The following is a 19,896-nucleotide window of genomic DNA, read 5'->3' as shown; positions in this document are numbered from 1 at the left end:
AGACACAATCCTTCATGGGATTTGTGGGTTTTTGGAAAATGCACATTCCCCAGTACAGCCAAATTGTGAAACCCCTCTTTGACGCTACAAGAAAGAGAAATAACTCTGAGTGGGGACCTGAACAGCAGGTGGCATTCGACCAGATAAAACCAGAAGTGGTCCATGCCATGGCCTTGGGACTACTTTGAACCGGCCCAGAGATTAAGAACATTCTCTACACAGCAGCCGGTGAGAATGGTCCTAGCTGGAGCTTATGGCAGAATGCTCCTGGTGAAACATGAGGCCACCCATTCGGGTTCTGGAGCAAGGCATACAAAGGCTCAGAGGCCAATTATACCCCCACAGAGAAGGAAATCCTACCTGCTTATGAGGGAGTTAGAGACGCTTCTGAGGTGATTGGAATGGAGTCACCACTCCTTTTAGCTCCAAGGCTTCCAGTCCTGACTTGGATGTTTAAAGGGAAAGGTTCAACTCTGCACCCTGCCACAGATGCCACTTGAAGTGGATGGCTCTAATAACTCAGAGAGCTTGGATGGGGAGCCTCAATCATCCAGGCACTGTGAAAGTCATCAGAAACTGTCCAGAAGGCACTGACTTTGGAAAGCCAGCAGAAGAGAAGGCAGTGACCCGTGCCTAGGAAGCCCACCCATACAGTGACCTTCCTGGTGAGGAAAAGGCATCTGCTCTGTTTACAGATGGATTCTGCCATCTAGTAGGCAGCAAGTGGAGATGGAAGGTTGCTTTCTGGAACCCTACACACACAGTTGCAGAGGCAAGAGACAGAGAAGGTGAATCCAGCCAATTTGCTGAGGTAAAAGTGTGCTAGTTTGAAGTAGGCTAGAATGTTTTGGTGAAAAGAACTAGGTAATTGGCTGAAAAAGGAAAACAATGGTTGTGTCTCCTTCTCTCACAGTCTCGCTGAGAACTATGGGAACAAGAAGGGTAAACATTAGATAACATTCGCCATTTTCTCACTTTGCTTTTGCCTTCAGACTGAACTACATCTCCTAACCTCACTGCCACTAACCTTGCTCCTTAACCTCTTGGCTGCACCTCTATTCTTTCTCAGGATTGGGGTAAGGTTGAGAGGGGCAGGGGGAGGTGCAGGGGTGGTTGAGAGCCCCTCCTGGGGACTCAGGTTTCTGGGAGGGGAGATGTGCTTCTGTATTTTTTTATCTTGTATATTTTTTTATATTTCTGTATATATTGTAAATAGCTGCTGGTATATTGTGCTAGCTGTAAATAAATAGCTTCATTTATATTCCCAGAGCCCGTCTGAGTTAGTTTGAGAAAGAATAAAGGTGCAGCCAAGAGGTTAAGAAGGTAGGTTAGTGGCAGTGATGTTAAGGAGATGTGGCTCGGTCTGAAGGCAAAAGCAAAGTGAGAAAATGGCGAATGTTATCTAATGTTTACCCTTCTTGTTCCCAGAGCTCTCAGCGAGACTGATGAGGGAAGGAGACACAACCATTGTTTTCCTTTTTCAGCCAATTATCTAGTTCTTTTCACCAAAACATTCTAGCCTCCTTCAAACTAGCACAGGGGGGTGGAGCTTTAAAAAACTGGGAGAAACACCTAGCAGAAGCCACCTGGCTGGTGAACAGCAGGGGATCAGTCAACAGAGTTGGTCCTGCTCAGTCTGCCCTATTGCCCATAATTGAGGGAGATGGAATTCCTGTAGTCTGCAAAAGGAATCTACTGGGGAAAACTGTGTGGGTTGGTCCTGCTACTGGGGGCAAACCTATCAAAGGGGTGGTATCTGCCGAGGGTCCTGGTCACACATACAACTATTGAGCGTGTTCCACAGAGAAACCTCACTCTAGCTGATAAGGTCTAAATCTCAGAGTTGGTTCCATGTATTCTTGTATCATAGTTGTAAATAGTTGTATAATAATTGTGTAATAGTTTATAAGTGGTTATAAGTTGTTTTTCTAGTTACACCCTCACCACAACACATCCAACAGAATCCTCACCACACAAACAGCAATCCAGAAGAATTCTACAGCATCACATCACAACACGGCATCCAACAGAAAATACACCACACAAGCAGCGATCCAGAAAAGTTCTACATCGTCACAACAAGGCATCCAACAGAACCCTGCACCTGTTTCCCTGATGCTCTACAGAGAAAGACTGTTACTGATTTTCCCTCCAGAGGATGTCTACAACCATCTCACTTAGACCTGTTTCCCTGATGCCCTACAGTGAAAGACTGTTCCTGATGTTTCCTTCCAGAGGAAAAATACTTTTTTTCCCTGAGTTTCCCACAAGAACTGTTCCTGTTTCCCTGATTCTTCCTCCATGTTCCTGTCCTGCTCACACCTCACTTCACCAACATGCACCGGAGAAGCACATCGCCTTGGGATACAGCCAGGGACCAAGAAGGACTTAAGAACTCTTAATATATGGACACATTTTCCTATCTTTGGAAAAGGAGACTGTTTGCAGGAAGGTGGAAATGGTCTAACCAAGGGATGGAATGTACAGGGTTAATCCTCCAGGGGGAGTGACTTTGAACCTGACCCTAGGTGGTCTTGACCCCTCCCCAGGGGTGGGTCTGAACACCACCAGGTGATTCACGGTTAGCCCACTCCCCCTTCCTGTCTAAAGGTCCATAAAAGCAGGGGCAACTTCCTGCTCTTGCCCTTTGTCTCCTTGCTTACCAGCATCACCATCCTGTTCCTGGTTCTCTTTGTTTTACCACGTGGCCATCAGGCACGAGGCAGACACACCCATTGCCATCAGAAATCTGGTTGTATTTACACATTTTGTATCTTGTTTTCCCTTCCCTATACCTTTGTATCTTTCCTACCTCAGATACCTTTTTAATTTATTGTTAAACTTTTCTTCTTTTAACTTCCAAATCAGAGTGAGATTATTTATTTGGGTGTGCTTAACCTTCCTATGTCTACATCTAATTCCTTTCTTTAGGAAAAGAAGGGGGAAGAGGGAAGGGCACTCTATAAATTGTTATTTGGTTCTATCGGATATATTTGAGTCTCTGGGAATTTAAATTAGAACCAAGACACTCATGGATATTCTCTTCCCCACAGCAGAGAGAGCACAGACTATGGTTGTGCTACATTGCTACATGTCTTATTTCCATTACAAACAAAACATCCAGATTCTCTTTGCTGAGCTGCCACGCAGTGGAAACATTAATTTTTGGAGATGTGAAGGTCTTCTGTCACTGGAACGATTGCTTTCAGCTGCTCTACACTGCAGAAGAGGATCCTGCTGACCTTCAGTCTGAGAAAGGGCAATTCCAACAACACCTGAAATAAACCCTATGAAATATGCCAGCCAGAACTATTCAATACTTGTATGTCTTGATACCTTCCCCTTCTTTTAGCAACTTTATTTATCCTCCTCCTCTGCAGACCTACAGAGCTTCTTGGACTGAAAGTTATGCACCAATGTACTCCAGAAAATTTATCTGGCACTCACACCAGTCAAGCCCTGTAATTTACATGTTGAGATTACAAAAATAAACATGAAGATCAGGGCACAGGTGTTTCTGAAGGTCAAACATAATGTAAAAATAAGCTTCAAAAAAGAATGAGAATGATTAAGTTTGTACTTCTTTTTGCATAGTTACTATACACAACTACTAAAGGTTCGGTCCACACATTTGGTTGCTTCTGCTACCTGTTTATGCTACTCCTGTCAAGGTAGTGTGAGAGAACTCGCATGTGAACATTCAGTGCCTTAACTAAGCTGTGATAATAGCACAGAAACATGTCTTTACTTGTAAAAGCTCAGCTTCATTTCAGATAACAGGGCAACAGGCATTTGCCAGGTGTTTGATTTGGAATGATGTAACCCAGATGATTATTTACTTAAATATACATTAAATTCTGCATTAAGATGGACTGTGTGGGTCCAGTCTTGCTGAGTTGGAGCAAAGAATCCTGTCCTACCTTATAAACTGTGCCTTAGCTGGCAGACAGAGAGGATGAGCTTCAGCTGTGGCTTAGGGTGTAGCTCTGTGTAGGAAGGAACAGAATTTTCTCACGTTAGTTACCCACACACAACTTTCTGCCTTAAGGCTGAGGAGTAGTCTGGTGGTGTTGATTTTTTCCTTCTGCTACAATGGGATAAAGCATAACTATTTATTTTTCCCTATGAAAGACATTAATTCCTGTACCTAAGAAGAAGAATGTGCGCATATAAGGTAGTATAATGTACGTAACTGTCCAAAGGAGGCCAGCTGCCCTTATGATGTTGGCCAGATGATGTTTTAGAAGAACACATGAAGTGTCTGTGGGACTGTCAATACACATGTTTGTATGAGTATACATAGAAATACACAGAAATCCTATCATTCTGTATATATCTAAAGTAATATTATGTATGTTACATCAGCTGATGAATTGAGGTTCAAGTTCTAACGGACATGGGCTGTACTGAAAAGCCCTGTAAGCAGGGGAGGTCACAGTTGAGTGCCGTATTCAGCTGTGGGCCCCTCACTGCAGGAAGGACATTGAGGGGCTGAAGCCTGTCCAGAGCAGGGCAGTGAGGCAGGAGAAGGGCCTGGAGCAGTTGGGCTGTGAGGAGGAGCTGAGGGAGCTGAGGGTGTTCAGGCTGGAGAAGAGGAGGCTGAGGGGCAGAACTCATTGCTCTCTACAGCTCCCTGAAGGGAGGCTGGAGGGAGGAGGGAGAAGCCTCTGCTCCTCAGTGGCAAGGGACAGGAGCAGAGGAAATGGTTCCAAGCTGCCCCAGGGAAGGTTCAGGCTGGATGCTAGGAAATATTTCTTCCCAGAGAGGGTTCTCAGCCATTGGAATGGTCTGCTCAGGGCAGTGCTGCAGTCTCCATCCCTGGAGATGTTTAAGCAGCCTGTGGAGCTGATGGACGTGGTTTGATGTTGATCCTGCAGCGCCAGGTTAAAGGTAGGACTGGATGAGCCTGGAGGGCTCTTCCAACCAGATGCATTCTGTGGTTAGAAGCAATGTGCAACATTGGTATGTAGTACTAATAGCAACATCATATACTAGTAATATCCTTTTTCCAAAGAAAAGGTAAAGAAAAAGGAACATGAAAAGTCTCTGAATATTCATGGAGAGGAACTTCCTGTTTCTTTAAAACTTTATTTTTTCTTCACATTCTACAGGAGTCTACTTTCTGCCTTCTCTGCTGTTCATGCTCCTATGTTTAACAAAAGCCTATTTGTTTCATGTTTCTGAATTTTGCTAATCTGATCACAGGTGTTGTTACCTCTTCAGCAGTATATGAGGAGTGTCTCTCTTCCTGCTTATTCCATGCAACTGAGAGGTTTATTCTGCTATGCCACTTGCTTTCTGACCTCTTTCATTCCTCTCCTAAATCACCTTTGCTGAAAAAGGTCTGGGTGATCCTAAGGGTACTCTCCAGATATGTTTTTTATGATCACAGAGTATTTAATCAATGCAAAAATATTAAGTCTCTCTTGGTTTTCTCAACCAAATGTAGAGATGAAAAACCTCTGTACCTTCTGTACAGCTCCACTGCATTCTCTGGTTTTGCACCTCTTATCACAAGTTTCACAAGCTGTTCATGACTTGCACATTTCATTGTTGCTTCCTACTCTGTTACCAGTGCATTGTCTTTCAAAAGAGCCAGGTAAAATGTTAGAGAGAGGAAGAAGGCAACTACATTCTGTTTATTGGAGATGTTTGGATCCAAAGCTTACAGATTCTAACCCAGTGTCTCAGGATAACTACCACCACGCAGAAATACCTTTCAGCAGAAAATGTTCTACATAAAGCAGCTGGATTCTGCATGTGCCTTCTGCAATAGCCCCAAACAAGTCTGCCATAAAAGTGGTCTAAAACTGCCCAAGAAACTTGAACTAAGTCTGTATCAGTATACAACCTTTAATCTTACAGCTTCATATGTTTTTGCCACAGTACTGCTGTTTTATTCAGTCAACAGATTTAGTATTCATTTGTAGTAACAAATTCACTTGCAAACAGTGCTTAGCACTAGACTTCAGTGAACACCATAAAAACACATTGCAAAATTGAATAATATTTTTAAATGGTAGGTATTTTTTTTAATAGCTTGTTTAAATAGAGCTACACCTAACTGCAATGCTTGAAAGCACACAACATTTCTGCAAATACTCCTCTGATATGGCTCATAAACATTGAAAAATTGGGAAAATGCAATTACAGGCTGACTTGTAGTGTGTTAGATAATTTTTTCTGGGGCAGCATCCTGCAGTGATTCTGCAGCTGAATTAAAGCAGTAGCACAAATAATCTGACCAGCATTTATCTTGCCTTAGCCACTTAACTGTCATTTTCTCGCCAACATCACCTGCCTTATATGCTACATCTCAAAATGTTTGCAATACATGGCAGAGCAGCCTTGAGGCAACAGCCTACTTACTATGCTGTCCTCATGCAAGAAGGGAACAGGGGTTGTTTAACCTGGAAAAAACAGATGCTTAAATGAGATCTCAGTGCACTCTACCCAAAAGGATGTTGTAGTGAGGACTATTGCACCCAAGTTACAAGTGACAGGGCAAAAGGAAATGGCCTCAAGTTATGGCTTAGATTGGACATTAGGAAAAAAGTATTCACTGAAGGGGTTATCAAACATTGGAACAGGCTGCCTGGGGAAGTGGTTGAGTCACCATCCCTGGGGGTATTCAAAAGATGTGTAGACGTGGCTGTTGTGGAGGCAAGGAATTAATGCGCTGAGTCAGGAATTTATACAAAAATAGAGTTATTTTATTAAAAAAAAAACGCCCCTAAAACTATGCACAGAAATTAATTTAGTTTTAATTAGCAAATTCAGTTAGGTTGAGAAGATCTACAAGGATGCCACAGGTAATTTGACTATTTTTGAAGTCAGAAGTTGAAAAAGGCCAAGCTATTAAACGATAGCATTCTCCGCTAATAATAACGCTGGGCCAAAGTTACTCACAGGTGAGTCAGGCTGGCTCAAAAGAAGAGTGGTCCACCTGCTTGTCCCCCTGCTCTCTTTCAGAGGCCGTGGGAGGGTCGTTAAGGCCTACTGAGCCTGCATAAAGGGTGCTTAAGGTGGGAAGTCCAAGGGCTCCTTCTGCAGAATCTATCCAGGCAGGGGAGAGCTCTAAGGCTGGAACGAACTCTAAGGCGGGAAGTTCCCCAACATTTATACCCTTCCTAGACAAAGAGCAGTTACCACTTCCTAGGCATGAAGACCATAGCCACTCCCCAGCCTGATTCCAGCACGGGCACTGCACAGGCACCCTCGTGCCGAAAGGGCCCCCCCCGCCCCCCCCCCCCTCACTCCCCCCCCCCCCCCACGCCTGCAGGGCAGGGGGGGAAACAGGTCTTTTCGTGCTTTTTCCTCTCCAAGTCAAACCACAGAGGGAGAGGAATTTAGGGGTATACAGGACTCCAGGACAGTGGCACCTGAGGACACAAGAGAGTGGCAAAGTTGGTAGTGTTAGGCTTACAGTTGGACTTGATATCAAAGGTCATTTCCAATCTAAATGATTCTATGATTCTAAGAACTGTGCTTGAACTCTCTGCCAAATGTTTCTCCTACCACATTGCCCCCATTGTCTCCACTACAAATTGCTAGCCCAGGTATCATGGGCTCCTGATCCAGCTGGTTTCATCTCAGAGCTTGTCATTGTATTTAAATTGTCTTCTTTCAACCTATTTCTTCTCCAGGCAGCTGTAAATCTTTCTATTTTGCTCAGTAGCAATGAGTGTCACCCTCCTGTTTTGTGGCACTCATCCAGTCTACTTTTCTTGCCTAATCATTTAATTCCCTCCCAGCACCAAAATAATTGTTCACCCCATCTAATTTCCTTGCTTGGCTGGTCTCTAAGTCCTCTTTCCACTGGCTTCCAGGTGGCTCAGTCTTCTTTCCTATATACTATCTTTTAAGTGGCTCCAGTTTCCATAGCCCTTTTTCACTGATTTCTTGTTAGCCATTTTATTTACTTTCCACTCTTAATCTTGCCTCAACCTAGTGCATTTCTTTCATCCCTTATCTAGTTTCTCCCCCTGCATTTGGATCAGTGGGATCATTCTTAAAGCCAAAAACTATTACCTCTGCTCATTCGCCATGTTTGGCTGCCTTTTGGTCTAAAACAGCTATTCCAGGAAAAGCCTCTGAGCATGCATGCTGCTTATCAACAGTTGACTGCTGAGTCTGTATGAAGGAAGGTTGCAGTGACTTGGATAATATGACCCATAAGGAAACTGATGGTGCTGTCGTGGTAGGCTTTATAGGCCAAAAATGGGCTTATGTATTTCCTGGATTGCCCAGGCATGTTTTTCTGCTTTTCCCTCCCTTCTGCTGTGGGGAGAAGCAATCGCAGGAAAGAGGACAAAGGACCTGGAGCCATTGAGTCTAAGGACTCTGGCTTGTCCAGACATGTTCCCCTGCTCTCCTTCTGTGCAGGAAAGGAAAATGAAAGTCTTGGCTTCACCGAATATGGTCAAGCTTGGAAAAGTGCCATTCTGATTGGCTAATCTATGTCCAAAGCCCCATTAGTCTCAGGCTGGTATTGATAAAGGGGATGAGCTGATAGCATGCTGCTGCTGGTGGCCTCATTGCATCCTGAAATTGCCTGGAAACCACTGCCTCAAGTTGACCAGGAGCAGACTCTAGATGCCTGCACACAATCAGCCTGCATAGCCAGCATGACATTGTGCCAAGACTGCACATTGCATTGCATCCTGCCTGCCCCTCTGCAAGGCTTCTGCTGAATTGGGAATCAAGAGACACCAGGTCAGAAACCATGCTATAGACTCCCAGCTTCCTGAGAAAAGACCTTGGGAAACTCCAAAGCCTCTAACAGCTTTGAGACCACTGACAGCAACCCCTCCACGTGCTTTGGGTACTGTTTGATACTATTTTCTGAGTAAATACTTAAAACCTCTTGTAATTCACTGATTGCCTTCTGCCATAAGCAGAAAGGAGCTTCCTCTCTCCTCTAGTAGATAAGCGGTCTAATTAACAGCACACAGTATAATCAACCACAAGAATCTTCTCTGCCATTATAATATTTGCATTTGCCACTTTAAAAAATAAGTTATCTAGTTTTGCCTGTTCCCTGCTCTATATATTTCCAAACCATGTGTTTTGAACCTTGTGAATAAGTTTTCTGGCAAGTTTTAATGTTAATAAAGAGTTTTCATAGTTATTAACAATCTTTGTCTGGATATCAAAATTAATACAGCTTATTAATTTTGCATAATACCTCACAAGTGCACAGTTGCTTTAGAGGGTGATGCCATTTGTTTAGTAACAAGACCACTGAGGGATATGAACATAACAAATGGTGCAATATTCAGCCCTTTTGGTAGCCCAGAGCCAAGAGTTGTTACAGAAGGCACACAAATCTGTTTTTTCAGAAGTCAATAATCTTGCAGCATGAAGAAACACATGAAAAACTGATTCAGTAGTGGATTTAGTGGATACCTGTTATTAGAGTGTAAGAGCAGACCATTAGGCTCATAGAATGCTCAGCATCTCTGATATGGTTAATCAGAAGGACTGCTATAATAATTACCAACTTGTGGAACAATGGGCGGAGGGAGGACTTCCATTTTAGAAACTCACTTTAAATTACCACATTCTTCTCCACCTTCTATCTTTCTTCAGCTGGTGAGCATGTAACACAATGGTAAGTGATTCTGGTGTTAATAAACACAAGGTATTGCGCACAGAGGAGAAATTATAATTCTGCTTTCGTTTACTACTTAAAAAAAAAAAAGCTGCATTGCTATATTGACTAAAAACAATGCCAAACATACAAATTTAATATGGAAAAAGTACTACATACTAAACAGTTTAGAAGTCCCAGCCAGTGGTGAGAGAAAGCAGGAATCAAAGGTGTCCAGGAACATGCCGACAGGGAGACTTCTATGGAGTCTCCCTGGACTCTCACTGCTGATCTTCCATGGTGATTAACTAAGCAAACAGATCTGCAGACAATATATGTTGAATTAGCATCCCTTCTGCATTAGCAATGTTAAAAACAAATGATATTTTGCTTAAGGAACACATCATCATCGTTTATATTTGTGGCCATACCTCATAGAAACCAGAAGGAGGGGTCTGATGGAGTTATTTATGGTTTAAACCCCTTGGCCAAATATGAGAGAGTGATGTGGTAACCATTCCAGCTTCGTCACACAGCATAAGAAAGAACCACAGGCTAAACAGTGATGACGACAACTTTTCAGGAGTTACGTGTCTCAGATTCAAGCTTTCATTGCAAGGCAGAGCAATGAAGTACAACGACCTAAAAGCATGTTACATTTTCTTAACATATTGAAAGTAATCTATTTCTCCAGTGCTTCATTCTCACTGTCACTGGCATGACATCTTTTATTAAATAATTAATCTCAAAGCTGAGGCAGGAAATTCTGGCCAACTTTCAGTTTGCAATATTATTAATCAGCAAAGATAAAGCAGCTCAAAAGCACTACTGCCAAAGGAGTGGTGGGGCAACCTCAATAAAAGAATTACAGCTCTACCTAGGAAATGGGAATTAGTTGCAAACCTGTTTTAAATGCCTTAGTTTAAAGTGCTGAATTGAGAGATCGAACTTGACACCTTGGCTTTGCAAAGATCCTTCACACTTTATGGGAACGCCTTATAAGTAAATTGGTCCTTAAAACTTGTTATAGTTTTCTCAATTTTTGGAAAAAAAAAAAAAAAAGAAGAGCTCTTTTAAACCAAGCATTGTGATAGGAAGTTAGCATGTTAACATTTAAAAATGTTTTTAACATGTCTAATACAACACAAACCAATACAACATTTGAGATAAGCAAGAAATACATGTTGAGCATGGAAATATCCTGGCTTCCAGATCACCAAAAGGTGTTGGGATCAATCTGAGCTTTTCCCTAAAGTGATTCACTTTAGGGAAAATTGAACAAGATGAACAGGAACTTTTAGTTTCAGTTGCCATGTTTCTACCCACTCACCTAGTCCAAACAAGGCAGGCAAGCAAAACACAAAATGCTGACACTGACTGTAAAGAAATGCAGAGTACTGCATTTTGGAGGAAAGATCTAATTCTGTAATTGTTTGACATAGATTGTCCAGTAACACTGAGTCAAGAAAGGCATTCTAAGGATTGGCATGTCTAAGGATAGCCAGTGACAGTGAAGATATCTTCCTGTAGAACATTCCAAACTAGAAGCCAATCAACAGGAAAAGTGAATTAGAACAGTAAGTAAAGCCAAATTAAATCATTACTGCAAATCATTGCGCACACTATAAATTACTGAATTCAGTGTACTGAATTGCTGCCAGTCTCGCCTGAAATGCTATGTGCCTTTTCTGGACCAGCAGAGTAGAAGTAATTATAGTACCTAATGACAATAAAAATTAGAATGGATGTCAAACATTGTACTAATTCAGTGTTCAAACATTTGAAATTAGAGTAAGATCCACTATGAAAGCAAATGTGTGGAGTCTATACTGTCTCTTGAAATGCCCAATACTATCCTTGCACAGACTGGAGACCAGATAATTTCTAAGTCTAGTCTTAATAATTTCATTTCCTATGTATTTTCACATTTTCACCTGGACTTCTTTATTGATGAGCTGTCTTCTAATTTGGAAAAGAACGAGTTATTAAGAGTTGCTTTAGTAGAAGCTAGATCAAGTCACATTAAAAAAAAAAAAAAAACCACAAAAAAAAAACCCAGATATATGGAGCAAAAAATATGGTCTGAACCCAAGGATACACAACATTATGACTGGTATGTAGTAGCTGAGCTCTTACAGATTATGGCATCAATTTATAAACATTAAGACAATTGGTCCTACCCCCACACTCTAGGGAAGTAAGGCAGCAATAACACAATTTCTCTAAAAGTCAGTGCCACATCCACCCTAAGTTCTTTAAGCATTTTTCTATTCCACTCTTTTCCTCTCCCCACAGTATCCCCCCCACTTGACTCCCTGCTCAGGACTGCCTTAGGACTGAGAGGTATCCAGATGGGGGCAAGAGCAAGGCAGCAGGAGATACAACAAAAGGGGAGCACATCTTTTCTCCCTCTGTTCTGCTGATCAAAGGAGGTTTCAATTTCACCCCACAGGCCCCATTATGAAGATCAGACCTGTGTTATAATCAGCACATGTTTTACAGAGGTGGAGGCTCCATGAAGGTTTTGAGTGGCTGGTATAGCCGCATTACTTCACCCACACCAGAGTTTCAAGTTGTATGAAGTGACTAAACAAATAACAATTGCATTTGGTTGATATCATCTGTATTGATGAGGCTGTCCTTGGGAATGGTCCTTAACATTATACAAACACACACATGAACTGACACAAAATTAAGTGTAGCTCAGCTTCAGATGTTGAACCTCGTTCTGCTAAAAATCAAGCAACAAACCAATATGCTGGTACAGCACTCCAGTGGAATGACAAAATCTTATCAAATGACACTGATGACTGCATTAATAGCACAGTTGGTTAATTTCCCTGCAAGTCATGCCAAATTCCACACCAAGAGATACATCTAGGAGATAACACAGATTTCACAAAAGAGACCACATCAATCCCTGGAACCATCTTTCTTGCTCCACTAGTTACTGAGTTGCCAAGTATCATAGTACTTAACATTAAGAAAGTGAATGACCTTACTGAATTTATAGGGAACTAAAATATAGCAAGTGCTAGTCTATAGAATGGAGCCAACACTATGCAAATTACCTTCAAACTTACCTACCATGCACAGTATAGTTTCTGTCTTACAACTTGCCTCAATTTACATAAATTAATCTCATTCTTCTGCCACTTTTCACAAAACTTAAAAGTTGTTCTCCCTGATATTAATATATGTTACATTGGACTGACAATAAACAATAAGATTTTTCATTTAATTATTTAGATGATATGTTGTTCTCAGAATATAGCTGGGTGTTGCATGCCAAGTGCCAACAGCAAATTACACAGGTTCTTCCTGTTCCAAGAGAAACCAAATCAAAGCATCTTCTTTGCTAACCTAGACACCCTTTAAAAAAAAAATATTTGCTTATCTTTTGGTGGGACAAAATATTCAATCTAAAACCATTTAATGTATTCCTGGCTTTGAATCACTCCTGAAAACTCATCTGGCTAAAATTAAGCTTGACCAAGGACATGACTTGAGAATCTGAACTTTTCAGCAGTTGTATCACTGCTTTTTAATAAGCAGATTTTTTAAACTAGTAAATGGTGAAGTTGAAGAACTGCTCAGACAAACACTGGTGCTGCTTAACACTTCAGACACAGAATCATGGCCTAACGCTTGCTATTATGAGGTCTCCTTGTGTCCCTGGTAGGTTTTAAGCATTAATAGTAAGTATGCACATTTCCTCTTATGCTGAGAGTGTACATGTGCTCAGAGCATGCGTTCCAGGCTCAGCACATACACCTTCCAGATCATACTTTCTAGTTCAAATAACTTTTCTTCTATGTGTGCTCTTACATAACAACTAAGAAGTTTGAACTATGGCATATTAAAAGCATAATTTGCAAGTTGATCTTGCTTCTTCAGAGAACCTACACACATTACTAATACAGACAATAGCGGTCTTTGTTTTGGTTTCTTCATAGAATCACAGAATGGTCTGGGTTGGAAGAGACCTCTGAAGGTCATCCAGTCCAACTCCTCTTCACTCATCAGGGACATCCTCAACCAAATTAGATTGCCCACAGCCCTGTCCAGCCTCACCTTGAATAGATTCAGGCATGGAGCTTCAACTACCACTCTGTTGTTTCACTGTTCGAGCACTCTCAGAGTGCATAACTTGTTCCTCACATCCAAGCTAAGTCTGCTCTGCTCTAGTTTGCAGCCATTACCCTCATCCTGTCCCTGCAGGCCTTTGCAAATGGTCTCTCTGCAGTCTTCTTGTAGCCCCTTCAGGTACTGGCAGGCTGCTGTAGGTCTGCCTGGAGCCTTCCTTTCTCCAGACTGAACACCCCCAGCTCCCTCAGCCTGTCCTCATAGCAGAGCTGCTCCAACCCCCTGATCATTTTTGTGGCCTTCTCTGGACCTGCTCCATCAAGTCCATGTCCTTCCTGTGTTGAGGGCTCCAGAGCTGAATGTAGTACTGCCCATAAGGTCTCAGCAGAGCAGAGGGACAGGATCCCCTCTCCCCAGCTCTGGCCACACTGCTTAGGATGCAGCCCACACTGCCTTCTCTGATGCAAACTTACACTGCCTGCTCATGTTCAGTTTCTCACCCACCAGCACCCCCAAGTCCTTTGCCTCAGTGCTGCTTTCTACCACCTCATCCCCCAGCCTGGACTGATACTGAGGAATGTTCCAGTCCAGGTGCAAAACCCTGCCCTTGCTCTTGTTCACCTGAGCCCAGCTCTCCAGCTTGTCCAAGTCCCTCTGGATAACATCCTGTCATTCTGGCATAACAACAGCTACATTTCCATCTCTAATTCAAATCTCAGATGCAAAATAACTGTTCCTGTTATTTGCTGCCTTGAAAAATGCTCACAGTTGACTTGTACCAAGAATACCAAGAAATCAAAACAGCTGAATGTAGAAAGTATTTAAATGCAGCAGATGCTGAACAAAGAAAGAACTTCTTTCACAAAAGCATCTGATCAGATTTTATTAAGGATATGTTTAGCCATTAGTGTTGTTGAAAACTTATAAAATAATGGATCAATAAAACCCTGATGTTTTAAACTTAGTGCCCATTTATCAATCATGTCAACAAAGCTATTCTAGAAAAAAAAAAAGCAATATTCAAGAAAGGAGGAAGTAGAAGAAACAGTGGAGCACTGCATGCATAAGCCAATTTTCTTAGAAGGTGACAGGTACTTGTGAAATTAAGGACAAGCTAAAGGAGAAATAAATAACATAATGGGACATGGTATTGGCTAGCCTCAAAAAGGGGGTTAAGGACACTGCAGAAGACAAACAAAGCAGAACAGAAGTTATGCAGTTATGCAAGCAACATAGGTCAGCATGGTCCAAACAGGAGGACATTGCACGTAAACAAGGTTAGGCTATATTAGATAGCGAGGTCTGTGGAAGGGGACAACCAGCCTAAGTTTAAGGAAGGAGGAGAACTTGCCAAGAAAGGTGTAGCAAAACATCCTGATCTCAGCATGGGTATTGAGATTAAAAGTAGCAGCAAAATGGTAATTTACAGATTCCATAAACCTGAAAACTTGCAGATGTTTTTATTTATATAACTTCTTGAATTTAAGAAGTTTACTCTGATGAAGAAACTACCTCTTTTTAGGTTTTCACATTTAACTACTGCCAAAGTAGCCAAGATTTTTAAAACCAAGACATTTTAACAATTATTCACCTTATAAACCAAGATTAACTTAGTAAGGGGTGCGTGATTCTGATGCATATTTTCCTTGCTTGGGTTGTTAGCTTGCCAAACTAATGCTACTAACAAAAGGTCTAACAGGTTTATTCTCTTTCTGATTTTAGCACTATTGATTTGTAGCTGTATCATTTACCCCTGTGTTGAACAGCCTATGTAAAGTTGAAGATCAAGCCCGTGTTGCTCAAAAGAAAGAGAGGGAAATGTTGGAGAATTTCTTGCTAGCAGAGGATACAAAATGATAAACATGAGCAACCCGAGCTGGGAGCGTCCTTGAGTCCATCTTGGGAGTTAAGATACCAGGCACAGGGTAGCACCCCTCACATGCAGCTGCGGGGGGTGGAGCGCCAGCTGCATGTGGGCAGAGTTAGCCAGTCCCAGAGGCTGACCCTCAGATTATTATAGTATATTACTCTATCCATGCTTCACATGTAACCCTGTACCCTCTATATGTAACCAATCTTGGTGGAGCACGCCTCTTGCAAGAAAGCATGTAAGCCTCTGTATCACGGAAATAAAGCGGACTGTGACCGTCTAACCACACACCTTGAGTATTGTGTTCAGTTCTGGGCCCCCCAGTTTAAAAGGGACGTTGAGATGCTTGAGCGTGTCCAGAGAAGGGCGACGAGGCTGGTGAGAGGCCTTGAGCACAAGCGCTATGAGGAGAGGCTGAGGGAGCTGGGATTGTTTAGCCTGGAGAAGAGGAGGCTCAGGGGTGACCTTATTGCTGTCTACAACTACCTGAAGGGTGGTTGTGGCCAGGAGGAGGTTGCTCTCTTCTCTCAGGTGGCCAGCACCAGAACGAGAGGACACAGCCTCAGGCTGCGCCAGGGGAGATTTAGGCTTGAGGTGAGGAGAAAGTTCTTCACTGAGAGAGTCATTGGACACTGGAATGGGCTGCCCGGGGAGGTGGTGGAGTCGCCGTCCCTGGGGCACTTCAAGGCAAGGTTGGACGTGGCACTTGGTGCCATGGTCTAGCCTTGAGCTCTGTGGTAAAGGGTTGGACTTGATGATCTGTGAGGTCTCTTCCAACCCTGATGATACTGTGATACTGTGATATTGGTGAACAAAGAGTCATTGTACCCAGGTGCTCCACCAGCACAGGACCATAAGTATTTTTAAAAGTTTATGATTTCTTATTCCCAAATATCAATATACAGCATGTATTTTAAAGTAAAGATTTGTCTAAGGTTACAGAACAAAAAACTAGCTTGAACTCTGGTGCTTCAGAAAATGTGAACAATTGAATATTTTGAGACATCATCTTTTACATCAAAACATAGATAGTTGCCCCGAAGTGTCTGATGACACCAAGTATGTGAAGAGGCAACAGGAAAACAAAGTATGTGTGGTGATTCAGAGAATCACAGAAGATGGCCAGTTGGAAGAGCCCTTCAAGCTCGCCCAGTCCAACCCTCCACCCAGCACTGCAGGGCCAACACCAAACCATGTCCCTGAGCACCCCAGCACTGCCCTGGGCAGACCATTCCAATGGCTGAGAACCCTCTCTGGGAAGAAATATTTCCTAGTGTCCAGCCCGAACTTCCCCTGGGGCAGCTTGGAACCATTTCTTTTGCTCCTGTCCCTTGCCACCAAGGAGCAGAGGCTGCCCCCTCCTCCCTTCAACTGCCCTGCAGGGAGCTGTAGAGAGCAATGAGCTCTGCTTTCAGCCTTCTCTTCTCCAGCCTGAACAGCCCCAGTTCCTTCAGCTCCTCCTTGTAGACCAGGTGCTCCAGGTCCTTCTCCAGCCTTGTTGCCCTTTCCTGGACATGTTCCAGCCCCTCAATGTCCTTCCTGCAGTGAGGGCCCAGAACTGAACATAGCACTCAATCTGTGGCCTCCCCAGAGCTGAGCATAGGGGGATGATCCCCTCCCCGTCCCTGCTGCCCATCCTATTTCTAACCCAAGACAGGATGTAATTTGGTTTCTTAGCCATCTGGGCACTGCTGGCTCATGTTCAGTTGACTGTCAATCTGCACCTCCAGGTCCCTCTCTGAATTGCAGCTTTGTAACCACACATCCCCAAATCTGTAGCGCCCCATGGGGTTGTTGTGACCTGGGTGGAGGACCTGGACAAGATCTCCACTCATTAAACTCCAGCTTCAGCCTTGTTAATCCAGGCATACATGTTTCAAAGCAATAGGAATACTTGATAAATGGATGGATACACACTTCTCCATGAGAATTACAAAAGCATAACATTCAAAGGTTTTTAAAAGCCTACGTGAAAAAAAAAATAGACTGAAAATAGATATTGATTTTAACCACATTTTGATGTGTATTTAAGTTTGGCCAGAGAAATTGTTGTGTGTTAATCATTGTACCAAAAACTGAATGGCCTCAAGCAGCAGCGGGGTAGGTTTAGAGTGGACGTTAGCAAGATTCTTTCGTAGCAAGAGTGATCAGGCCTTGGAGTGGGCTGCCCAGGGAGGTAGTGGAGTCACTAATCCTGGCTGCTAAAGGTCATTGAGATGTGGTACTTGGGGATACGTTTTTGAGGTGAACTTGGTAGAGGAAGGTTAATAGTTGGACTTGATACTCCCAAGGTTCTTTTCCAACCTGAATGACTCCATAATTCTGTGACCAGTTCCTTTGAAAAGCACAGCCACTTCTTACGTTTCACATGGAATTAAGGACAGGTTGGATGAGGCTTTGAGCAATCTAATCAAGTGGAAGGTGTCCTTGCGCATGGCAGGGGTGATGGTACTAGATGATGGCCAGTGTCTGAGGGATATGACCACAGGGGAAGATTCAATGTCAATACAGTCATGCTGGTATGAGGTTTTAGCTGGTACAGCTCGACTCCAAATTGTTACTAACTTGGCTGGGAAAAGCACCTGCACAAGTGTAACTGGTTCTGTAGACGGCTGGCTGGTACCTCCAGCCTGCTGCGGCGCTGCTCACCACAGGGATTGTTTTCCGAGTGACATCTCAGGTGACAACTCATGCTCCTTTCTGTCTGAACAGACAAGCTCGGCAGCTCCTCTCGTGGCCCTAGAGAAGGACATTGTGTCGAACTCTCCCTTAAGGTTTATTTGGATTCGTTTCCACATTTTTATCGCATCCCAATTCACACTCAGAAATCGCACAAAGAACTCCCGTGGAAGGGAATAACCGGAGTCACACGCAGCAGCAGGTGCCAAGCCGGGAATACCTGAGAAAATTAAAACGTAGACTGAAGCCGAGGCGCCGGTGAGGACAGGCCCGGTCGCGGCGCTTCTTGGCCCAACCTCCAGGCGCGGAGAGCGGGGGAACCGCCCCTTCCCTTTCACCCGCTCCCCGCCGCCCTAACGCAGGGGCGAGCCCGCTGGCGTGGAAGAGGGGGAAGGAGAGTTAATTGCCGTTGCACAACCCGCCCGCGTCGTCGCTCCCCGGGCAAGGCTCAGCTCGGCTGCCTGTGGCCTACCTGCTGGCGGCGAGCTGTCGGGCGGTTCCCGCCCCCTCCCGGCATTCCCCGCGCCTGCTTGCCTGGCCTGTGCTCCGCTCCGCTCGGCTGGGCTCCGCGGCTGCGCTCCCACTATGGCCGCCTACAGCAAGTACCTCACCGTGCGCCACTCCGCCATTGCCGGGGCCGCTGCCGCCGCCTGCGCGCTTCTCTGCCTGCTCAACAAGCGGCGGGCGGCAGCCCAGTATGGGTAAGCGGAGAGGGCCGAGGGAGGCGAGCGACGGAGGCTGAGGGGCCTGGCTTTTGGGTGCGCGGGGCAGGAGGGGCGCCGAGGGCGATTCGCGGTGCAAGTGCCGGGAGGCCGAGGCAGGCGGCAGTTGTGGTCGCACTCGCCGGCTCTCGGCCTGGCAAAGGGGCAGCCTGCGTCCCGGCAGCCTCCTGCCGGGGAAGGTGGCTTCTGCTACCCCCTCCCGCTTTTCCTGAGGTGCAGACGCTGTTATCTCTTGCAACCGTCCAAATACCGCAGTTGTTTCTAAACTTTATGGTTTTCTCCATTTGCCTATGAACGAAAGTCCAAGAACAGTTTTCCAAGGAAGCCCTATCTGTGTAGGTAAATTATGTAGCCCAGGTGTTGTTCTAGTGCTGCTGGATGGAAATAGGGCACACGGATAACTATTTCGCAGAGGTGGTCTGTGAGAATGCCGTTCTGTGTATTTGTGTGCTGGGATGTGTGTTAACCTCCTAGGAAGCACTTGGATGCCATGAGGTGTGGCAGATGAAGAGCGCACCTCAGGGTCAGTCCTTTCACCATTTTAATGTATTTGTTGTTCAAGGTTACTGACCCAGTAATGTCATGGTAGTATAGTTAGATATTATAGAGTCCTTACAAACGTCTCCTGGTGCTGCATCCTGACGTTGAAACTGACTTGCTCAACAGAATTGAGTAATAACATAACCTGCGATTAAGTAACAATCCAGGTTTATTTTGCCTATTTCCTTTTATACATGGAATATCTTTAAGATCTTAAGAAATATGTGTGCTGCTCATAATTCCTGCACTTGCTGCCTTTACATTGCTTGCATGAAAGAGAAAACAGAATCCCAAAGTATCATTGAAATGTGCCCTTCTGTCCACCTCATAGGGAGGGGTGGTATTTGTAGGCATCTTTACTTAATTTAGGAAAATACCACTGTAAAAAAGGAGAAAGACTATATAAA

General features: G+C 44.0%; 1 protein-coding gene and 1 long non-coding RNA gene across 2 annotated transcripts in view; both read left to right on the top strand.

The window, feature by feature from the left end:
* Positions 1-2,658: 2,658 nt before the first annotated feature.
* LOC135177858 (uncharacterized) lies at positions 2,659-3,872 on the top strand. The gene is made up of 2 exons (XR_010303199.1): positions 2,659-2,752; positions 3,054-3,872. It is a non-coding gene; the product is annotated as an uncharacterized LOC135177858 (long non-coding RNA).
* A 14,668-nt stretch (positions 3,873-18,540) lies between these two features.
* Positions 18,541-19,896, top strand: part of ABCD3 (ATP binding cassette subfamily D member 3) — a 42,194-nt gene continuing 40,838 nt past the window's right edge. The window contains exon 1 of the mRNA XM_064147306.1: positions 18,541-18,928. Coding sequence (XP_064003376.1) covers positions 18,813-18,928 — 116 coding nt within the window. The 5' untranslated portion in view covers positions 18,541-18,812. The remainder of the gene's footprint in view (positions 18,929-19,896) is intronic.

Source organism: Pogoniulus pusillus, chromosome 8, assembly GCF_015220805.1.
Source record: "Pogoniulus pusillus isolate bPogPus1 chromosome 8, bPogPus1.pri, whole genome shotgun sequence".
Classification (NCBI taxonomy): Eukaryota; Metazoa; Chordata; class Aves; order Piciformes; family Lybiidae; genus Pogoniulus; species Pogoniulus pusillus.
This window is presented reverse-complemented; position numbering and strand designations above follow the sequence as displayed.